Source organism: Cucurbita maxima, unplaced genomic scaffold (assembly GCF_002738345.1).
Source record: "Cucurbita maxima cultivar Rimu unplaced genomic scaffold, Cmax_1.0 Cma_Scf00008, whole genome shotgun sequence".
In the NCBI taxonomy this organism is placed as follows: domain Eukaryota; kingdom Viridiplantae; phylum Streptophyta; class Magnoliopsida; order Cucurbitales; family Cucurbitaceae; genus Cucurbita; species Cucurbita maxima.
This window is the reverse complement of record NW_019272024.1, coordinates 8,357-31,239: the sequence shown is the minus strand read 5'-3', so window position 1 is coordinate 31,239 and position 22,883 is coordinate 8,357. Positions and strand designations below refer to the sequence as shown.

At 35.9% G+C, this 22,883-nt stretch overlaps 3 protein-coding genes across 8 annotated transcripts in view; 2 read left to right on the top strand and 1 right to left on the bottom strand.

Annotated features, from left to right (window-relative positions):
• Positions 1-7,213, top strand: part of LOC111483140 (endonuclease MutS2) — a 23,627-nt gene extending 16,414 nt beyond the window's left edge. For 3 of the 5 annotated variants that reach the window (XM_023129286.1, XM_023129282.1, XM_023129283.1), the window contains 7 exons: positions 2,368-2,415; positions 2,527-2,657; positions 2,953-3,071; positions 5,520-5,623; positions 5,956-6,026; positions 6,424-6,728; positions 6,854-7,213. In XM_023129286.1, coding sequence (XP_022985054.1) covers positions 2,368-2,415; positions 2,527-2,657; positions 2,953-3,071; positions 5,520-5,623; positions 5,956-6,026; positions 6,424-6,728; positions 6,854-7,008 — 933 coding nt within the window. In that variant the 3' untranslated portion in view covers positions 7,009-7,213. The remainder of the gene's footprint in view (positions 1-2,367; positions 2,416-2,526; positions 2,658-2,952; positions 3,072-5,519; positions 5,624-5,955; positions 6,027-6,423; positions 6,729-6,853) is intronic. The other 2 variants (XM_023129284.1, XM_023129285.1) reach the window with 1 other exon arrangement.
• A 10-nt stretch (positions 7,214-7,223) lies between these two features.
• LOC111483144 lies at positions 7,224-8,540 on the bottom strand. 2 transcript variants are annotated; one of them, XM_023129292.1, is made up of 3 exons: positions 8,263-8,540; positions 7,934-8,178; positions 7,224-7,363 (listed from the first exon to the last, which is right to left on the bottom strand). In XM_023129292.1, exons 1-3 carry the CDS (start codon positions 8,422-8,424, stop codon positions 7,243-7,245), a joined length of 528 nt encoding a protein of 175 aa, XP_022985060.1. In that variant the 5' UTR covers positions 8,425-8,540; the 3' UTR covers positions 7,224-7,242. The 2 variants fall into 2 exon arrangements, with proteins under 2 accessions (XP_022985060.1, XP_022985059.1); XM_023129291.1 differs by lacking the exon at positions 7,224-7,363 and having other exon boundaries at positions 7,524-8,178.
• Positions 8,541-11,618: 3,078 nt separating this feature from the next.
• Positions 11,619-22,883, top strand: part of LOC111482754 (probable cytosolic oligopeptidase A) — a 16,820-nt gene continuing 5,555 nt past the window's right edge. Inside the window, exons 1-11 of the mRNA XM_023128682.1 lie at positions 11,619-12,063; positions 12,250-12,417; positions 12,818-12,941; positions 13,155-13,231; positions 15,382-15,525; positions 15,646-15,876; positions 15,946-16,036; positions 16,817-16,938; positions 20,782-20,889; positions 20,960-21,205; positions 21,979-22,124. Of these exons, the coding sequence (XP_022984450.1) occupies positions 11,668-12,063; positions 12,250-12,417; positions 12,818-12,941; positions 13,155-13,231; positions 15,382-15,525; positions 15,646-15,876; positions 15,946-16,036; positions 16,817-16,938; positions 20,782-20,889; positions 20,960-21,205; positions 21,979-22,124 (1,853 nt within the window). The 5' untranslated portion in view covers positions 11,619-11,667. The remainder of the gene's footprint in view (positions 12,064-12,249; positions 12,418-12,817; positions 12,942-13,154; positions 13,232-15,381; positions 15,526-15,645; positions 15,877-15,945; positions 16,037-16,816; positions 16,939-20,781; positions 20,890-20,959; positions 21,206-21,978; positions 22,125-22,883) is intronic.

Genomic DNA, 22,883 nt, shown 5'->3' with positions numbered 1-22,883 from the left:
GGGGGAGTACCATTGATTCCTGAACAAAACCAGCAAAAAGGAAAAAAGAAAACAAAAAAAACCAATAACAAACCCCAGCCTGCAAATATCAGCCTACAAGATTTAAATGGAAAGCCTGCCTGCAAACATCATCAACACTCGTAGAGCAACATGAGAACCCTGTGAACCCACAAAATAGCTCCTCCATAATTAACACTAATCCTTAAACCTAATTTCATAGAGAATGATTCAAAATTCTTCAAAGTAACGCTGAGGATCTCCTTTCTCTGAGGCAATAGAGGGAGGAGAAAGAAGTTCACTGCCTTTAAGATGAACCTTAGATTACCAAACTCAATGTGTTCAAAACGGGATTGCTCATTATTAAAAGGGCGACATCAACCACCTCCAAAAGACTCTTCATCAACTCTCAAGCTTGAATCATCATCATACAAACGAGTTCAGAATTATGACCACCAACATCATCCTCTTCAAAAATCTCATCAGCACCCTTATCCAAAGGTTTTTGAATGGAGTATATATGAAAGCTGAAGATCAAGAAAGTAAAACTTTTTTTTTTTTTTTTTTTTTTGTAGACATGGGGCTTTTATTGAAAAAAAGAAAAGAAAAAAAAAACGAAGGCATAAAAAGCAAGCTCACAAAAAATGGAGTCCAAACACTAACTACAGAAAAAGAGCTCCAATCCCAAGAGTATCATATCAAGTTCGTAAGTACAGAATGGTTGGATAACGGACACTCATTAAGGACACATTAAATAGCTACCTCCCAAACCTCCTTCCAGAATCTCTCAACCTCCCAAAAAGTTATGCTGTTTCTCTCGAACCAAAAACCTCACTGCACAACAAAGAAACATGTCAGCCACAAAATTTACCCTTATTCCTAAACAGGGGATTGAGGAGCATCACCACGATGCTATCACTGCAACCTATGCCTTGAATCAAATATAAACCAAACGATCGCAAGAATTTGCTCACATGGGAAATAAGCTAACTGGCACCCCATAACAAGTGGTCTAAATAATCGTCTGCCTCCTCCTGCAAGTACTTGCACCACTGCAAACCAAGCACAAAAGAAGATGATCTCTTACTTGGTCCAATGTATTAATTCTTCCAAGTAAAATTTACCACAGAAATTTTGACTTTCTTAGAACTTCTAATCTTCCAAATAGAGTAAATGAGAAGGCTGAGACAAGTTCAAATAAAACCCTCATTTTTGCTAGAGTTCCTAATAGGTGACCTATGTGGATGACATTTATATTTTTCTCAATCAACAAATTTATTGATCAAACGAATAGTGAATTAGGCTTTTGACTTTGCTTGGAATCTTCATGTGATTGTTGTATATTATTGTAACAAGAAATGAAAAGAGACTAGCGTTCCAGAAATGCCAACAAAAGATTCTCTGATACTAATTAGAGGAAAAAGGGAAGTTGAATGTATCGAAAGAGAGTAATTTTCATTCTCAGTCAAATATCCAAAATTATAGGAAAAACGGAAGTTCTATGGATTAATGATGTCCATAAAAATTGTTGAAGTATTGATATATGTACTTTTACTCCTTTTCTGAATTATTTTATCTTTATTTAGTTTAGATACTATTCTTTTATATAGTACTCTCATGAGCTATATCTTTGTACTCAATATAGCTAGTTTCCTTTTTTTGTATTTTTTCCATTGTATTATATCTTCTTGTAATTTGGGGTTTTGTTGTAGGTAAATTTTTTTTCTAAAAAACTACCATATAATTAAATTTACTATAACGCAGCTTAAACTTTTGGGTTAATTGGTGACTTAACATGGCTTTTGGGTTGATCGGTGATGTAACATAGTATTAAAGCAGGAGATCTTGTAATGTCAATTTCTTCTCAATTAATATTGAATTCCACTTGTTCGGCGTTTTACCAATTTCTAAGCCCACAAGTGTGAGGAAGTGTTGAAGTATTTATATAACTAAATCGACTTGTAGAGTTTTCTACAAACTTTCAAACCCACAAGTGTGGGAGAGTGTTGATGTATTTACGTAATTAAATTTACCTTGACTCACTGAACTTTTGGATTAATTGTGATTATCAAAAAACATGACAGAAGACTTGGAAGAAGAGGGGCTGAAGAGTTTTTTTTTTTTTTTTTTTTTTTTTGTTTGAAAAAATGAGTGCCATAATAGATTATTTTGAGATAAACTGCATGTCAGGACCTTTTTATGGTCTACATCATAGAGGAACTTTCAAACTTTTGAGTCTATTAGAATTTTTTTTTTTTCAGCAAGGCATTAAATATATTCTATCCTCTATAATGGAAATTGTTTTATACTCATTTATTCAGATTATCTGATACTTTTTCTTCATATGATTACTTTTCATACATATGACAGGAGATACAGTCAGTTTCAACTAGTCAGTCGTTGGTACTACTGGATGAAGTGAGTATATTACTTGGTTCGGGAACAGAGAAAAACCATCATCAATTTAAAGGAAAAGAAAAGAAAAAAACAATTAACGATCGAATTAAGTCTAGTTGTTTTGCATGGTAGGTTGGTGCAGGGACCAATCCTCTGGAGGGAGCCGCACTTGGGATGTCACTGCTGGAATCTTTTGCTAAATGTGGAGCTGCATTGACAATCGCAACTACACATCATGGAGAGCTTAAAACCCTAAAATATAGGTAACAGTATGCAAATTGTAGATAAGATTTGAAAACAATGACAGGTTCTTTCTTTTCTGGTCTGTTCTTTCTTTGAATTCAATAATGACAGGTTTTGGTTGCTGGACTTTTTGAACTTTATAATATGAACCTTGTTTAGAAAATAATAGTAATAAATCAAAGATTCTTTTGAATATACATGCTTTTTTAATTTTTAATTTTTAATTTTTTTTTATTATTATTATTATTTTTTTTGTATGTTAATCATCCAACGGAATAAAGAGCCTTAGAAAGTCTATTTTTTTCTTGCTCAAAGATCTTTGATTCATGGCTATGAGGCTTTTCTCTACAGCAATGAGGTCTTTGAAAACGCGTGTATGGAATTTGATGAGGTGAACCTAAAGCCAACTTACAAGATTCTCTGGGGAGTACCAGGTTCTCACTATCGAAACATGATTACCATTTAGTCCCTTCACATTTCATCCATTTCCACATTGTTAGTTACTTTTATTATTCCGTTTTGGATAAGAGACACTAATTTTCATTTATTATTCAGTAATCTCTAGGGACATTTAGTATGCAAAGATGAAAATGTGATGCCTAAGAACATGACAATTGTGCTCTCTAAATGGAAATGGGATCTGTAAAATGTGATGTAGATTTTTATTTTTTAATTTATAAAAATCTAATATTATTTATTATAAGTGAATTGATTGTATTAAATTTCAATAAAGAATTCCAAAGGAGTTACTAGCATTCTTTTTATATGCTTGTTAAATTAAATTTATTAGTAATGTTTTGTTTGATAAACTACTTAATCATATATTAACAAACTATTTTAACTTACAAAGAATTCTTAAAATTATAGAAATTTAAAGAAATTAATTAATTCTTAAGTTAATTATGTTTGGTATGTTTAGGATGTCAATGTCTAATTGTAGAGAAGAGAGATCCGTTGGAGAAAAGGGGAAATTTTGGCTAGACCCTTTCGATCTTGCAAAATTCAGGGCCTCTCAATAATAACCGAGTTTGAAGATTTGTTTCTCCTCGCTTGATTACTCAATGAAATGTCCCTTATAACATACTGTAACCCATATAATTTTTAGTGCTGATGTGTCTTTCTTCTCTTCCTAGGTTTATTAAAAGTGTAAATGGAAGTATATGAGATAATGAGATGCCAAAAACGTTGGTCTCGAGATGGTTGGTTATTGGACTGTATTGTTTGGCCTCCTACTGGAGGTAGAAAGATTAGCAGTTTCTGAACAGTTACCTCATTCGTTTTGGGAAATAAAAGAAAAGAGAGTGGTGAAAGGAGATTGGAATTCTGGTAATGTCTAGGTTGTTTGTTCATGATGATTGGATGGATATCAAGAAGAATATAGAGGATCACTGTGAGCTTCTTTGCTGTTAATTCATTTATGGGTGATAAAGCCTTATTAAAGATGCAAAATGGGAGTAGTGATATTGGAAAATTTTGGTTCTTTTCATGGGATATGGTGGTTGGGTGGAAACTTTGGACTTACCTTTGAATTATTGGACTCGTGGTTGCTTTGAACCCATTGGATGTCATTTTGGAGGCCTTGTCAGTGTATCTTTTTCATCCTTAAATAGACTAAATTGCAGCTCAGCCAAAATTCGGTTTAAAATGCATTTGTTGTTTTGTTTCAGCCGTAATTGAAATTGAAGACAGATTGTTAGTGAGTGTTTGTTTATAGCTTCATCCACATTCTAATCGTTTTGCATCCACATTCTAACCAGTACATTTTCATTTGGGTGCTATTAGTGTAATGGTCCAATAGCATTGACACCTTATGGAAAATAATGGAAAATGGAGGACTATAGCTAGTATTTATGATAGCGTGGAAGTTTGAAAGCAAATGGTTTTCTTCTTCATTGAAGTGTTTTCTTAGTTTGCTGTTGGTGGCTTATAAGCTAATTGGCAAGGAACAAACCAAATCTCCCCACTTATAAGCAAATGGTTTTTTTTTTTTTTCCAATTAGAAACTGAGGAGAAGATATCATTTAAGGAAAAAGAAATCAAAAGACTGTTTTAAGAATATCTTCAACCGGTTTGTAACATAAAAAACGAACAGTTACCAAAAAAGAAATAGAAAAACTTTGGTCTAGGAGCCAAAAAGACAAAAAGAACCCAATATCATCCCACAAATAATCATACGATATATATATATATATATATTTTTTTTGGGGGGGGGGGGGGGCCTTGGAAGGCTCTCCTATCCTATTCCTTTCTATCCACTCAAAATAGCTGCACATGAATTGAGCCATAGAATCTTCCATGCTATTTGCAGTTTTGACCAAAAAACATCTGAAAGACCATTAACTGAGCTGTTATATTCTGAACCCAGCTTAAACAAAAGGCGTTTCTAGGGAGGAGGCCATAGGACAAAGAAAGGAATAAGCGATTCACGCCCTTCAAGCGTTTCCTGCTCATAGGGTACCAGCTGGGGGCTAAGGGCTACAAGGGGACCCTAAATCTCCAAAGGATTTTTGTAAACTGGCTAGGAAAGCACGGGCATGCGTTTGAAAAGGACGGTGAAGTGGGTTTCACGAAAATCGCCCACTCCTTTCAAGGTTCCACACTCCCCGGTCTACCAAATTATAAAGGTAGATAGAGTTTAACATGGCCATGAACTCAAGCCACTCATTAACTTCTCTGTCAAGAACATGTATTCTAGGACAAAATAACATAAATTATACAGTTCAAGATCAAAGTCTGTTCATGCACGTGAAAAATGATTTTCAAGTTTCAGTTATGGTGCCTGCTTTTCAAGTAAACCAATTGCTTCTTGTGCCTTAGATTCTGCAATTCTTTTTTCTCTCAGCAAACCTAATACCATAAAGGAGGCGAAATTATGTTTGCAGGACGTTCAAATGCTATTAATATAGCTGAAAGGTTAGGGGTGCCTAGTTCTGTTGTAGATGATGCTCGGGAACATTATGGTGCGGCAAGTGCACAGATAGATGAGGTAGAATGCACCATATTTGCAAATTTGTACCTTGCCTTTTAATTTGTGAAGCATCATGTGAAGAAAAGTTCATGGGTTATATCATTGTCAATTATTTTGTTGCATGTACCAATTTAATACTTTCTTATTTTTTATTCAATGTTATTCTTTCCTTAATTTTGTTTTCTTTTTTCTAAAAAAAAAAAAAAGAAAGAAAAAAGCTGAAAGATAGTGCTCGCTTCTCCAGTTAGCAATAGCAGTAGCAAATTTTGAACATTAATTCCTTAGTACATTGCTTCTCAAGCATATGTTATGCTACATTATTTACAATTTTATGTTCCATTATCTTGCAGGTCATACTCGATATGGAATGTACAAAGAAAAAGTTTGGGGACCTCTTACAAGAAGCTCAAAATAATTTGACGTGAGTCTCTTAGTAAAAGCAATTTTATGGAAGCAATCTCAGTCCGACCTAGTATGTTCTAGTTATATTATAGGCCTTGTTCACGTCTTTTTTGCTCATTGAGTTGTGATATTTTTTAATTCGTATAGTTGCTGAAATTGTGGTCTCAATTTTCTTTATCATGGCTATTATTAACCGTATAAAGCTTTTTAACAAAGAAAAGAAAAGTGTAATGTTGACCCTTTTTAATGTGAAGGAGAAGATATTTGGAGAAGGGGTTGAAATTTTTCTCATTGTGAATTGGTTTTGAGATGGAACACCATGCTTATTTAATTATGTTTTTCTCGTTTTCAATAGAGGGTGCCCTTGAGCTTGTGCATTCATTCATCTTTTAATCCATCCGTATTTGTGTTCATAGGGACTCGAAGAATCTTTACGAAAAGTTGTTGCTTGCTAGAAGAAACATTATTGAACATGGCAGACATCAGAGGCTTAGAAAAGTGCAAGAGGTATCCCGGGCAGCAGCAACGGCTCGTTCCAACCTTCACAGAAAAGTACGAGAACTGCGTGCGTCCGCAATTGAATTCTCCCCGCCCTCTGCCATTGATAGTAGGCAACGTGCAGTAAAAAACCCTAATACGCTAGATACAACAGGACAAAAGAATTCGATGGCATTGGATACGCATCTCTCTTCAACCGGCGACATCAATCAGCCACGATCAGGTTTGTGGAAGACTCAAATTTTCTTCCTAATAGAAGCTTCTATGTTGTTGTAAGTTTTGATATTGATCTTCCGTCAAGGGAGTTTTTCGTTACCATATCTCTGAGTTTTGTCCGTATCATTACAGAGGAGCCTGGGTTTCCCACTGTTGGTGATATTGTGTACGTTTCTTCCTTTGGAAAGAAAGCGACAGTTTTAGGTGTAGAGCCATCAAAAGACGAAGTAACCGTTCGAGTTGGTAGCATAAAGTTGAAGCTGAAGTTCACCGACATAATGAGATAATCAGTCCGACCTAGCATACGTTAATTCTGTAAAATTAACCAACTTATTATCTCTTTTCTCTTTGCTATTGATGACAGGAGTTATCTTCCTGCAAGATTCATGGGGGAAGCCAAGGAAAATGTATGAATAAAAACCTACAGTGTTGAACTGGCCTACACAAGTTACTGGTACAATGCAAATTACGAACAATGTGAAAACTTAAAAAGTGAGTGATCATTGTCGAAGAGTGTTTGCTTATAAAAGCTTCTCCTGGTTCTTCCATGAGGCGCCATGCCGGAAGTGGTCTCCAGAAGAACATGAAACGCTTAGTTTCTCCTGATGAACCCAATTCCAAAAGACTTGCACTGTTTTGTTCCTATTTTTTCAAACAAAATAAAAAATTTCAAGAGACCCATAAAGTTGGATGGTGGGTTACTAGTGCAGGTGAGTGGATTTGGCACCTCAAAGATATTTCAAATAAATTGAACAGCGACAGACGTCCTCCATGCCTCTCTTATGGAATGCGGTGGAACATCTGTTAGGAAACATAAACTCAGAATTGAATGTTGTGCTTGACACCCTCCAGAAAAAGACAAGAGTCGGTTTCATTGGAAAAGAAAAAGAAATCTATTTCCCAATTTCCTCCTCCTCGTCCCTTTGAGGGACGTAATCCAAATTCCCATCAGCCCAACAGAATTCAAAGGCGACATCAAGAAAATAAAGCATAAAAACAAGGAGACAGGAAGATGAGAACATAGGAATAGGTCCAAAGATCCACAAAAGCAGAGGAAATGAGAAGTAGAAGGCACGCAATCCTAAGGACCAGAAATAGCTGCCTCTATTCACTGTGGTGGCGACGTATTCAGCCGTGAGGCGTCGATGGTGAGCGTGGGTTGAAACGTTTTTGAAGGGCGTATTGATAAGAATGCTTGCATGACTGTAATACCTGATGGACTGAACGTTAAACAAAAACGCCACCAAAAAGCACACCAAAATGGCGAAGAACTTGATAGAGAAACCGAACACGCTTTTGTCACCGAGTACCACTAATGGGGATTCACTGTGGCCGCCACTCGTCACTAAGACGGCCATGAGAGAGCAGAGCATTATAGCCGTCGATGCCAAAAGGGTGGACGCCATTATATTATTCCTCAGCGTTTGGACGGCAAGGATGCCATTCTTTGACGCATCCTGATACCACTTCGAATTTTAGTTTTAGAGTATGAAGGTGAATAGAAAAAATAAAAATAAAAAGAATGGTGGCCTGAATCGGACCTCCATCATAGCACGAACCCACAAACGACGATTGATGGCGTTGATGCCAATTACAGTCTTGTTGGGATGTCTGACGATCCGATAGAAAAGCCATACGTGATAGGCGACCATGACACCGAGCCCAGATGACACCAATATGTAGTCGCTAATCTTTTTCTCCATTTCCTTCTCCCAATCCAATGATACAACTGCTAGGCCTGCATGCCTTTTCCTTGGAGATCGAGTGTGGCGTTTTATAAGCACAGTCCCCTCAAAAAATGTGAAATTTGTAATATGAAATAATTGTTTGTATTGTGTATTAAATGAAAGAAGTTTCCTGTATTGGTTCTCTCTTTTTTTAGAAATTTTAAAAAATTAATAGAAACAGAAAGAAAAAAAAAAAGAGATAAAAACCAAAAACAGAAAAGAATCAGCTTTCTTTTTTTTTTTTTTTTTACAGTTTATTTGATTTTGAATTNTTTTTTTTTTTTTTTTTTTTTACAGTTTATTTGATTTTGAATTGTCGGTTAGCTCGGAGGCAGGTCAGCCACCACCGAGTCGCCATCCAAAACTTTCCATTCCTGCTTTTGGTTAATTAAACACGGAGTTAGCAACAAGTGGGAAACAAACGATGCCTGCTTTTTGTAGTGGGGAAGCACAGGAAGGCATAGGAAGCCCACGAATCAGTGGGTTATAAAATTACAAAACAGGAGCATAATGAATGATAGAAGAAAATTTTTGTAATATTTGTTTGGGAAGTGGCAATTGCATGAACCAAAAAAACGTCAAAGGACACTCTCAGTAACAATCCTAGAAGAGCATCATTTTTTGGGATTCTTTGGTGGAAAGTAGCCTCCTGGAAGAAAAGTTTTACTTTTCCGAGGGACAACGACTAACCCTCGTGATGTCTGTCCTTAGTGGCGTCCATGCGTTCTTTTTTGCCTCCTTTTCAGACTCCGTAACGAGGCTTTGTTGGCCAAACGGTTGCATGGTTCATGGAGAATTTGAAAGGATTTGTAGCTCCAAGCAAGGAGCACCGGGCGTGTGAAAGTTCAATAAGAACTTGTATAGAGTGAAATAAGCATCGAGACAGTGATATAAGAAGTTTCACTCTTTAATGTGCAAGAGTGGTTTTTGCAGGAGTGTGTTGTTACTTTAAGAAATGCATTGATTCTTATGTGTTTTTACCCTTGTATGTGGATGGGATATTGATTACCGGATCTAGTCTAAGAGAGATAAACCATCTAAAAATAAGCATGTCTTTTCTGTATCTAAAATAAAAGATTTTTGTGTAGCAAAACAGATTCTTGGGATGATAGATCACGCATTAAATCTATTATATGAGTAGTACATTGAGAAGACATCATCTAAATCCAGGAATGATGTTAAACTCATGACTAACACTTTAGCAAATTGTCTTAAATTGTCAAAAAGACAATCTTCTAAGATAGTTGTTTCTACCGTTGAGAGCTCGATGTATGTTATGGTGTGCACTAAAGAACAACAGTGAATTGGATTTTCAAGCTTAAAAACAGTGTTACTATTTTGATGAAGAACCCAGGCTATAATTTAAAAACAAAACACATTAGAAGACAATATCATTTCACTAACAAATGAGTGAAAGAATGTGACATGTATTTTGAGAAGATAAAGGGTGAAAAAAAAAAAAATCTTATAGACATATTGACAAAGTGTGTTGATGTTGGAAAATTGAAGTTATGCAAAGTCTCAGTTGGTATGGTGTCGTGAGGATATTGATGACGAAGAGAATCACTAGAGAATAAAATTTTTGGTTGACTTGATCAGTTTCCAAATAGGAGAATTGTTAGGTCATGGAAGTTACTTGTGGCTTAGTTAATGGTCATATAAATAGTTTGGTAGATTATTTATATTCTCTCTAGATGTATGCACTTGAAGTTATCAATATAAATCTCTAGTGTTCGTAAAGTTTATCATCTCGGTGTTATATATATATTCCTTTTTATGTTCTTCATATAGATCGAGTGCGTCAGTTGTGTGATTCTAACAATGAATACCATATTTGAATCCACCAAGAAAATTAAGTTGTGTGATTCTAACAATGAATACCATATTTGAAGCCACCAAAAAAAACATGAGAAGCCTTCAAGATGAACATCATACTCAATTAACTCAATCAATAATCGAAATTCACCATAATGGTGAGTTACTTGTGGCATAAGAGAAGGAATCAGAGGAACAAGCAATCAGAGGCATTCGCAGGAAGCTTGATGCTGATAATTCCTCCGTTGATGACTTTGGTTTCAAGCGTAGGCGGGATGCCCAGTTTCATCCTTCTCCTTTTGAGAGCTTTCTCTGCTGCCCTCCCATTTTGTAGTCGAGTTGCAGACGGCATGGATATGAACTAGATCTACATTTGAATAATTTCCTTGCTGTTTGTAGGAACACTTACATATTTCTAATCTTGTTTAATGCACTATGTAGCTGACATTAGATTAACTGTAACAGATACATTTCTATTTACTACTCCTTACCCTGCGTCTCTTTCTACAAAGTTGGTATGCAGCCAGGTTTTTGTTTGCATTCACACCGTTGCCTCCTACAGTTTGTGAACCAACTATACCTTGTGCCAATGTGCATTACAAGCGCGCCTAGCTTTACAATCTACTTTTAAATCAACTTCCACAAACTTGTGATCCATAACTCTGTTCCTAATTTGTAGATAAATGATAGTTCTCTGTATAGGGGTGCTTACTGTAATATTTGTGTGCTACAGGGACCATGGACACACAGATCGTTTATAAAACGCATTACGAGTCGTGAGTTTATGCAAGGCTAGGATGCAGACTGAGCTCGTATTTGATATAATACACTAGCGTTGATTCCAGATACGGTCCTTCATCCATGCAATCCGAATTATTGTCTTCGTTCACTAATACAAATGATTTTCTCTTCCATTCCCGAAAACTTGTTATTTAGAGTTCACGACTACCCTCTTTCATTTATTCTCCTTTTCCTACTTCAATCCACCTGCTTAACATTTTAAAGTTAAAAAGATATTTCTTTTCAAAGTTTTGTGTTCTGAATGTGTTCGGTTTGGTGAAATTTCTATGTTAGGAATGTGGTGATGATGAAGATACACTAAAATCAATGATATATGAAGAGATAAGGAAAGTCTGACTACTAAATTATGAACATCATAAATAACTTAGCATATTTAGGTATAAACGTACTTTATTTTATACATATTATTTGAGAGGATCGTAATCTTTCATTGTTGTAGTTGGTATCCTAATTGATTAGGATTAAAATAAATAAATAATAATAATAAAAAAAAGTTAACCTCGGTTGATAAATAACACATCTAATTGAGTTTTCTCACATCCCAACCTCAAAATTTAGACAAAAAGAGCGGGGAAAATGAAAATGAGCTAAGATAGGGTAAAAATGAAGATAAAGAGTTTGGCATTGCAAGCTCTTCTTATAGCCGGCTTGTTGATGGCGTCCCGATTTACACTCACCGCCTCCATCCAACCGTTTCTAGTAAGAACGTACTCGCTCTCCGTTCCCTCTCCAAGCCGTTTACCAAAATCACTTCCCTGCCCCCTCTGGTCATCTTCCTTCTCCTTCTGCCTTCACAACCTTCACAACTCTGTTACCTCCTCTTCCATCCCTCACTTTTCTTCCTGTTCTTCGATTTCTGCTCCGTCAATGGCTGCTTCTGCCGCCCTGGATGAAATTCCGCAATCGAATCCTCTCCTCCAAAATTTTTATTTTCCGCCTTTCGATGCTGTGGAAGCTAAGCATGTTCGTCCAGGAATTCTTACGCTTTTGAAGAAGCTCGTATGCCCCTTTCCCTGTTTTTAGTTTCTCTCCCGTCGTGTTTTATTTTATTTTATTATTTTTTCTTGGCTTTATTTGTTTACCTTTAGGTCTCTGATTAATCTTTTGAGTTTGACTTGCCTTTTCCCTTTCCTGCTTTAATTGGGTAACGCCTTCGGGTCGATTGTATGCATGCGGGAATTTCAGGAGGGTGATTTGAAGGAATTGGAGCGAACAGTGGAGCCATCTTGGTCAAAACTGGTTGAGCCATTAGAGAAGATTACGGACCGGTTGAATGTGGTTTGGGGTATTGTCAACCACCTCAAGTCTGTTAAGGATACTGCTGATCTTCGGATCGCTATCGAAGAAGTCCAGGTATATTCACCATTTTTGGAGGAGCGTTTACGTTGTTTATATTGGAGGTATCAGTTGAGTGGGGAGATCTAAGAAATCATCAGCATAATTTCGAGTGTTTTTAGTTTAAAAATTGTTCGTGCTACATTTTGAGAACGATAATAGAAATTCTTCAGCCCTCCCTAACTGATTATTGCCCATAAAATTAGGACAAAGTTGGAGCAAACCTTGGAAAATTATTCATCATTCAGTTGACCAAGAAAGAAATAAATAAACCAACACTAGAAGTTACTGTGGCAAAATGTCCTTTATGGCTTGTTGGGACTTCCCGACTTTACTAATTAAATCTACTTTTGGTCTGTGACTTGAGTTATCTTACTCATTTCTTCTACGATACTAATGTTACTTATTGTGGCTGCAGCCGGAGAAAGTAAAATTTCAGCTTAGGTTGGGGCAAAGCAAACCCATTTACAATGCTTTTAAAGCTATTCGTGAATCTCCCGAGTGGAACACACTCAATGATGCTCGGAAACGCATAGTGGAATGTCAGTATTATTTATTTATTTATTTTTGTATCTTGTCAATTAAAAGGATTATGATGTTCGTAGTTATTTTTTTTTTTTGTTAACACTGCATCACTTCTATAAGAGTTTGGTTTCTCGTAAAAAAATTGTGACACTTCAACACGAGTTAGAAAATTCATGTATTTTATTACTACTTTTTTAACACTTTCCTGGACTTTACTTGACCCCGAGCAGCTCAAATAAAAGAGGCTCTTCTTCATGGTGTTACTCTTGAAGATGATAAAAGGGATAAATTCAACAAAATTCAGCAGGTGAGTTTTCACTTCGAGTTGTTAAGGGAAATGATGCAAAAGTTAGGAACCTTCTTTCTAACACTTTGCATTCAAATAACTGTCTACTAATTCAACTATACGTATGGCATTTTGTGTCCCCTATCCAAAGGAGAAATGGAAGATGAGATAATACTTATTTCTGTCGATTGGGTGATTGCAGTAGCTATTGCAACTTTGATAGTGCATCTTGTGGAGTGAACTGTCCAGTTGAACAAAAGAAAACAAATGAAGCTTCTATCTGTCTAAAGTTGAAAATGGGTTGAGGTAATTGTGTAAAAAGATTGGGCTTGCTTGGTTTATTGTTGGACCGGGTTGGCTTAAGGAAAATAAATTAAGAGAGGTAAAGCTGGGTAAGGCTCTGTGGGTCATGGGCCAAAATGAAGGGAGCTGATTACGAGTCGGGTTGTGTGGGGTTTGGGAAAAAAGACTCACCATGTGGGTTGGATTGAGGCTTCCAATGTCTTCATTCTCAACTTCTTTGTCTTTGCACACAACACAGTTTCATCATTTTTTCATGGGAACCCTTAAAATCCTTGGTTTGGGTTGCATGGATAATGGGTTGAAAAGAATCACCCAACTTTTCTCTTTGAATGTGTCCTCATCCTCCTTGTTGCACGTGATAACCCAAAAGGTTTTGTCAATTGATTCTTCTCCCCTATTGACATCAACAACTTCGTTTAGCGATAGGTCCGATTCATCTTTGTCTTCGGTGACATCACATTCTTCTTTGTTCTTGCACATTCCTTTTCGGTGTCTTTCTTTTCTCTTCTCCTTCATCATGTGAATTTTTCAGAATCAATCTTTAGAATCTTTATTAGGAATTAAATTGTAAAGAATACATGAGAGAGCTCTCTATTTATAGGGAATTCGAGACCGAACTAAAAATTCAAAATTACCAAGGATATTAAAAGAGGATTAATCAAGAATTACCCTAATTAACCTTATTCTCCTACATCAATTCTATCCACCCCCCCCCCCCCCCCCCNAAAAAAAAAAAAAAAAAAAACTCTGGTCTCGAGTTTCATGAAGAAAAAATGAGGGTAGGTGGAAAGAAGTAAACAATCCTCCTCCAGAAATGGGATATTGTGCTTCAGCCAATGGTTGCCAAAAACTCCAATTGATCTACCTTCAAATTTCAACAAGACGCCAAAAAAGAATACCACTTCAAGCCTAGGTGTTCTCAATCTCATAGAACAAATTAGATTGAGATTCTTGTTGCATTGTACTACTAAAGTTTCCAAATTCAACAATATTTTCTGCATTAGAAACCTGCCACTATTGACCCCAAGCAATACAACAATATTCTCCTCCACGTCAACTTCATGGTTCTATGGTTGTGGCTGGAGTATTTCCAAATTGAAATTTTCTTCCACGATAGTAAAGAGTTTCCCATACATAATAAAATTTCATTATCGTCGTCAAAATAATTTGAAAAATGCAAAAGAAATTCAATGAATACATCATTTGAAGTTATATCATTGATGTTCTCCTTCGCACAGATTTTCTTCAGTGCATAGGTTCTTTTGGTTTGTGATTTCTTGGACACTTTTTGTACTGTAGATGGGGAATAGTGTTCTTCAAATCCTTTGCTTCGGATTGGTATATTTTCAAATTCGTTCCAGTGCCTTAATCCATCACCATTCTACTGCTCATAAGCTATTTTCGTCCTTTTACTCTCCTTCCTGACTTTTCTCTCTTTTTTGTTGAATTTCTTGTGCTTCCTTTGAAAGCGTTGTTGTCGGCCATAATTTCCATCATACTTACAAAAGATGGTCATTAGTTACGGACTCTTTCTTGATAGATGTCTGATTATTAATCTGTCCCGAACAGCTATACAGTATTTGTTGGAATTGGTAGAATCAAAATTTCAATGTGAATCTTGATAGTTTCTTTGATAAAATTGAGCATGAGCGACGTTATGACATTGAAATTCCTCTTTTGAATCACTTAAATCAGAATTCCAGCACTGTTTTGGAGGTATTTTTGACTTTCTTGCCTATACCAATGTCTGTACTATTTCAAGAAATCAATTCTCTAGAGAATTGGAAAGACAACTAATCCTAATCTTAAATAATCATGGATATTTGGCTAAGATACCCCCAATTTACCATGATCCTACTATATCACAGGAGCTGGAAAGGTTATCTCATAAATTTGATGAAAATGTTTTGGATGCAACAAAGAAGTTCGAGAAGTTAATTGTTGATAAGCACGAAGTTGATGGATTGCCTTCTACTGCGCTAGGAATGGCAGCTCAAACAGCAGTTTCCAAGGTATTTCACTGTCAGTGATGTGCTTTGATTAAGTTATCTTTAAAATGGTTCAGAGTTTTACAGCATCAATTTGATGTTTGAGTCTTGCCAATTAATCTTTGATGTCTTTATTCTCATCAGGGTCACGAAAATGCTACTTCAGAAAATGGTCCATGGATAATTACACTAGATGCTCCATGTTATCTTTCTGTCATGCAACATGCTAAAAATCGATCCTTGCGGGAGGAAGTTTACTATGCTTATATAACCCGAGCCTCTAGTGGAGAAATGGACAATACATCAATAATTGACCAAATTTTGAAGCTTAGGTTGGAGAAGGCTAAGATTCTCAATTTCAATAACTATGCCGAGGTATGTTATGTATGTATATATTGTTTTTTTCCCAACTTATTTTTGCTTAGACGAGTTGTAATTTGTTAGGTTAGCATGGAGACAAAAATGGCTACTGTTGAGAAAGCAGAAGAGCTTCTAGAAAAACTTCGTAGTGCGTCCTGGAATGCTGCAGTTCAAGGTAGGTCATTTTTGTTTTTGTACTCCTGTCTATGTTTTGCTTGGATCGTATTTTTTTTCTGGATGTTTATATTCACGTGTTGATGTTAATTTAGCATTTGATGGCTAACCTTTGGTTTCTCCGGTTTGAGGGGAACTGGGGGGTGTTCAAAGGTGACAATTTCTTGCTCAAGGTACTGTGGGACTCAATTAGACGTTTTGTATCTATCAAGTGTTCTCTCTCTTGGCTCTCTAGTAATTATGATCTTTTACATATTATGAACAAGTTGAGTCCTTTTTATAATCCCGTGGTCTTGTGGGATATCTCATTTCCCCTCTTTGTACGAGTTTTTTTTAGCATTTCTAGTTGTCCTATAAAAAAAGAACAGATGTTAACTAATTATTATATAATGTCATACTATAACAAAAAATCTTTGTATTTTCACAAATATAAATAGTTCTGAAATCATTGTAACCATTTCTATATATTTAGTCATAGCCGAAGGTGCATTATAACCATTGAAATTCTAACTACACTGTAATTTTTTCCTTTTCATTTCAGGAGTAGCCTATTAAGATATTCTAGCGCTTACATCTAAAACTAGTTGTTTAACCCGAAGGGAAGCACATTCTTTGGAATGAGTAGTCTTGTTTATCCCTTACTTCGGAATGAATATTTTTTGTTTTTATTCAAAAAACATTATATTTTTCAAACTGACAAAACATTAGAAGTCAATTTGTTAATACTGAATGTTCCTGCTGGACAAGAATCTGAGGTTCTTTTTATTTGTGATGCCTATAGATTTGGAAGATCTAAAGGATTTTTCCAAAAAACAAGGTGCGGTAGAAGCTAATGATTTGAACCACTGGGACATCAGCTTTTGGAGTGAGAGGCTCCGGGAGTCAAAGTTTGATATCAACGAGGTTGGATCATTGTTTGTCTCTATTCCTATATAACCTGCTGCAATATCTATCATTTTAATCTGTCCAAAATTGATGTTACTATTTTTCAAAGTCGTTTTGCTTGCATGCATATATTTTTGTTGCTCTGTCAGGAAACAAATTTATTGATAAAATCAAGAAAGGTACAAATAGAGATGATGCAGAAGTTTCTTGAAAGTGAAGGAGTTCACAGAAAAGCATCCTAGTTGGCTTGAATTAATGACTACTGTAATTACAAAAAGAATCTGGATAGAGTTTACTAGTTGCCAGCTTTTGGTAGGGCTAATTCCTAATTATCATATTTGAAAAGTTGTAGGGCTTTCCATAGATATCTCCTACAAGTGAGTTGTAACCACATTAAACCATATAATTTTTGTCTTGCCCCTAAAGTACTAGTTTGCAAGAGACTTCAGGAGCCGGTCTACTTGTCTATGGGAAACATATTTTCATTTTGGTTTAAACTCTGCAGTAATTTTGATCAAATCTGACAAACCGTGTGTACCTTGTACCTCTTGATTATTCTTGGTTTTCAACTAGGGTTTTCTGCATGCAGCCTTTTGTTGTTGAGATTGGTCTTTCAAACTCTTGTGGAAGTTTTAGATTAACATAGTTTCCTATTGTTTTGTTATTTTCTGGTTGTGGAGGTTTTTCTTGGTTCTCTGTAGTGATTCTTCTTGTGTTGGTTCTATTTCAATTTTCACTCCCTTGTGGAGTTATTTTATTTTATTTTTATATTTTTTTTTCCTTTAAGCATGATGAGTCCCTTCATTTATTCAATACAAAGTTTTATCCCTAATTCAAAAAACTTTTTGATGGGAGACCTGGTAATGAAAAGCAACATAGAAGGAACTACTTGGGGGTAGAGGGAGAAGATTGCCGTGCCTAAGAGAGGCAATGCAATTTTTTTAAGCATGGTTAATAATACCATCACCATGCTTTTTAAAGAATTTTGTTTGGAGAACTTTGATGTTCATGATTTCTTTTCCTTGGATGTGTTATGTTATCCCTACCCCTACTCCTAATGTTCATAAAATTATTTTTTTGATAACAAGAAACAAATTTTAATTAATAGATGAAAAGATACCAAATCCATGAAACAACCTCCCAAAAGGAAAGAAAAGAAAAAGACAGCAGCTAAATAAAAATGGGCCAAAACAACGGGGAACTCTAAAAATTGTTTTCGTCACCTTAGCCTTTAGCCCTTTGCCTGATCATCACCTCCCAAACGGCTTGCAGCTGTTTGACTACCATCACTCTTGGCCAAGTTTAGGGTGAGAAACGACGTTGGGATGTAATTGCAAAAGAAGAACTGACCCCACACCACCACTGTCTATCTGCTTCCACATCTTCTCCCCGAAACCACATAGCAGCCTCCTTTATTGAAGATCAACATTGCTGCTACCTCCTCCGTTGAGCACAACGCTGCTTCCAAAACCCTTCATCACCAGTATTCTACCCTTCGTGGATGTTAGAGTCGTGTCGTTGCCACCTCCTCTGTCGAACACCACATTGTTGCTGAAACCCTTCATCATCGGTTTTCTACCATCACAAGCCTCAGAAAGTGTTGTTTGGGGCTTATGAGTTGGATTTTAGATAAACAAAACGACCTAATCGTGAGAAGTATGAGTAGCTTTGAAACTTCCTGTGGGTTTTCTTCCATGAAACATCCTCACAACCGGTGAGCCCTAAACCCTAAACTTCCTTAGGGTTTTCTTCCATGACGCATCTTTACGATTGGTGAGCCCTTTCGACAATTTCCTCCGACGAACAGATCACCGGTGACGATGGTTCTTGTGTGAAAAAGCCATGCGAATATTTCGACCTTCACAAATAGATTACTGGCAAGCCCTTTTTGTCTGCCACGATTAAAATGCATGATTACCTCCATCACTATTGAAGAGAGAAAGCAGCCCTTTCGCATGATTAAATGGCTACTGAACAGTAGTACCAACATTATTTTGGATTGATTTTGAGAGCCCACAACCCCATCGAAACTAAATCCGAGCACGTACGAAATGACACCTCCAGTTCTATGAGATCTAACTAAATTGAACACCAATCAGCAAGGATTTTGAATCGTTTTGGCCAGAAATCATTGACCACACCACATCAAATACTTCAGACATTCAAAACCATCATTAACAAAAGAGCTACGCAATCAAGCTAGACGACATATACAGTGGAACAAGAATAAAACTATCAAAGATCACTCGAGAGAATGCTTTTTTCCTATCATTGAATTGAGACTTTTTTCAATGGCTAACAACTTCCATATTAGGTACTCTTGATTCCACTGAGCCAAAATTTTTTCAAGGAGAAACATTTCTCGGAACTGATCATTTGGATAGAAAAACTCATCCACAAGGGCACTATGACTGAAATCTCTTTGCTTCATGGAAACGATGGTCTTAATAAGTTTTTTATTCAAGTGGGCGAAGAACGAAAAGGTTCAATAACTTTCTTCAACCTCATTGAAAATTACTCCTCGGTGCCCACCAAAAAACCTGACCATCAACCAAATTCAAGACCCCAGAATAGAAGGAAGAGCACAAACATCTTTCTGACCAACACTAATGCGCTTTCGTAGAAAGCACTAAATCCATTTGGTGGGGAGAGCCTCATTCCTCCGCCTTAGATTACTGATACCAAGTTTACCCAAGATATGAGGAAGCTGAGTTATCTTCCAATTCATGTTATCTATGTCACCATCCTCCTGTGTAGCTTCCAAAAAGGGTCTCTAAGAAAGTTTATCCAATGCGTGAGCTACCTTGATGGAAGATGAAACAAAGGTAGGTAATAGATAGACATATTAGATAAGAGTGCTGTGAATTAGAGCGTGCCTTCCATCTGTGGAGTAAAACATTATTTCTAGCTATGCAATTTGCTGAGTTTTCTAAATAACATGCTGGCAAAAGAGAGGACTTGGTGGATTACCACTCGAAGGAAGATGAAAGTAAGTAGAGGGTAAGAGAAGATCCTGCTTTGCAACCAAACTTTGATGTTTCAGAAACTAAATCCTCAACAGAATATTAATTCCCAACTACTCACTCGTGCTGAAATTAACTTTAATCCCGAGGCTATTCAAAGGCTTTGATCAGGCTGAAAAGATTGTCTAATGCAGTAGAATCCAATGCAGAGAACAATAGAGTATCTATCTGCAAATTGGGATTGATTATAAGACTAATTGCTAATTCAAATAAAACATTAAGAACTTAGTACATCACTGGGAGATCTTTGGACTTCTATCCAGATAAATCATTCCCAGTTTGCTATAGCATATTTATTTGGAGAGAGAGAATTCAAACTAACTTTCCATTTATCTGAATGTTCGCTCTTCTGGTGGAACACAATCTCTTCAAATAATTCGTAGTTTGTTCCTGAAAGGAAAAATTCTTTCATAGACTTCGTCTACGGTCTCCTCATTAGTGTCTACAGCACATTCAACTTCTTTAATGGGATCATCATGTATTTGGGTGAATATGATATTCATTTATCATTTTTATTTCCACTTTTCACTGAAGTTTATCAGACCATATTACTTATTCGGTAGTTTTCATTATTTGACTATTGTGTTTGGGAGAACTTGTAATCTATGCAGTTTGTTTTATTTCTTATCTTTCCCTGAATCCTTTCAATAAATGAATTGTTCAATGTAATTTTAATCCTCGAAGTTTATTAGATTATACTACTTTCTGGTCGTTTTCATTAATTGACTATTTAATTATATTGGATTCCACACAATAAGGCTTTAGTTTTATTGGATTTTGCATGCTTCATTTAGTTCCGTAGTTAACCCCGCATTTCTTTTAAACAACTTATTTACAGGAAGAACTACGACCATTTTTCTCCTTGCCAAAGGTTATGGATGGCCTTTTCAGTCTTGCAAAGACACTTTTTGATATTGATATCGAATCCGCTGACGGTCTTGCTGCGGTATTTTTCCCATTTATTTCATCTTATATACCCTACTTTGTATCCTGCTTACTTGGCCACTTCTCTGTAGGTTTGGGATAAAGACGTAAAATTTTACCGTGTGAACAACTCTTCTGGAAGTCCCATTGCTTACTTCTATTTTGATCCATATACACGTCCATCAGAGAAAAGAGGAGGTGCATGGATGGATGAGGTTGTTTCACGAAGCTGTGTGTTAGCACAAGATGGTGCCCCAGCAAGGTTGCCCATTGCTCATATGGTGTGCAATCAAACACCACCGGTTGGAGAAAAGCCTAGTTTAATGACTTTTCGTGAGGTAAGGCTATTGATTTACTAATAATTGCATGTGTCTTAGGGATTGAGGTTGAAGTACATTTTATGTGCTTTCAAGTAATCAACAACTTGCTAAAGGACATTTGATCACAGTATGTCCTCTCTTGCTCTCCCCCCTCCTCAATTTCCTTTAACCCCACACCTAGTCCATGTGCTACTAACTTTGCTCATGGCGTTACTCATCTATAATATGTTTAGTATTGTTGGAATTTATGTGCTAAAATTTCGTAATTAATTATTTAATTTTTAATAACAATTTTAATTATCTTATTTGCAATTTAATGTTATCTATTGTATGAAAATCGAAGGTTATTAATGTAATCTTGAGTTGACATACAAGAGAAACATGTTCAAGTAATAACCTAAATGATCTATAGTATATGGATAAGGTAGGTGCTTTATCCTGGTAACACTATTGGTACCGCCTACTTTATAATTGTTACAAATGATTTGGTCCAAATTGTTCAAGTGGAGACATATGAGTAGGGGTACTCTATGCAATGAGTTTGTATAAGATTGGACCATGAAATATTTAATCTTTCTTTTTAAATTCGTTAATTGAGAAGATTACTATTTCAAATATTTCATATAAGACTTGTATTTGTTGATTACAGGAGTTCTCCAATATTTGGTTACACCAGATATATATTCTTCAATGAATCTAATTGTTTGAAAGTCATTTCTTATATAAAAGGATCTAAATTGTTATTAAGCAACCTTTGTCATTCCTTCTGAAGTGCTTGACATCTTTTACAGGTAGAGACAGTATTCCACGAATTTGGTCATGCACTTCAGCATATGTTGACAAAACAAGATGAAGGTTTAGTTGCTGGTATTCGTGGGATAGAATGGGATGCTGTTGAATTGCCATCTCAGTTCATGGAAAACTGGTGTTATCATAAGTAATTTTGTTAGTTCTATATATCATAATTCTTTTTGAGGAAAATGGTTCGACTTAGGTTGCATTTTTGTCCTTAGCGTGGTGTAATTCAAATGGGAGGAAGTTCATTTTTTTCGAAAATGAAACAAATCTATCCTTGGTTAAGAGAAGAATACAAAGAAAAAAAAAAAAACATACTACAATGAGTTGAGTAGACTGGTAAGAGACAAGTAAAAAGTAGAAAATGCACGAGATAAAGAAGAGAATTTTTCTTGAACAATTAACTTCTCCTTGATATCATGAAAAGGAAAATGTTCATAGGATACAAACTCAGGAAGGGAATGGGAAAAAGAAGAAGAAACATAATATGATTTTGAAGCTAATACAATCAAATGTGAAGGACCAAGAAACAAAAAAAATCCAACAAACTAGAGCTCAATTTCAAAGAAGCCTTAAAAAACAACCACAAGAACCGATGACTTGAACCAAAAATAGAAAACGATGGCCAAAATCCTTCTCCAAAAAAGTTTTAACAAATCAAAACCAACTGAATTGCACTTATGGGCTTAGGAATTTGTCGAAGGCTCAACAAGTATAAATTAGTATTAATTGGGAAGGAAATGATTGTAACAGGGGTTCAAACACAAAATCGTTTGCTTTGATTCCATGTTAAATCACCGATCAACCCAAAAGGCTAAGCTGATGACTTATAATAAATTTAATTATGTTGATACTTTAATATAGAGCTTCTTTTTTACCTTTTTTTTTTTTTTTTTTTTGT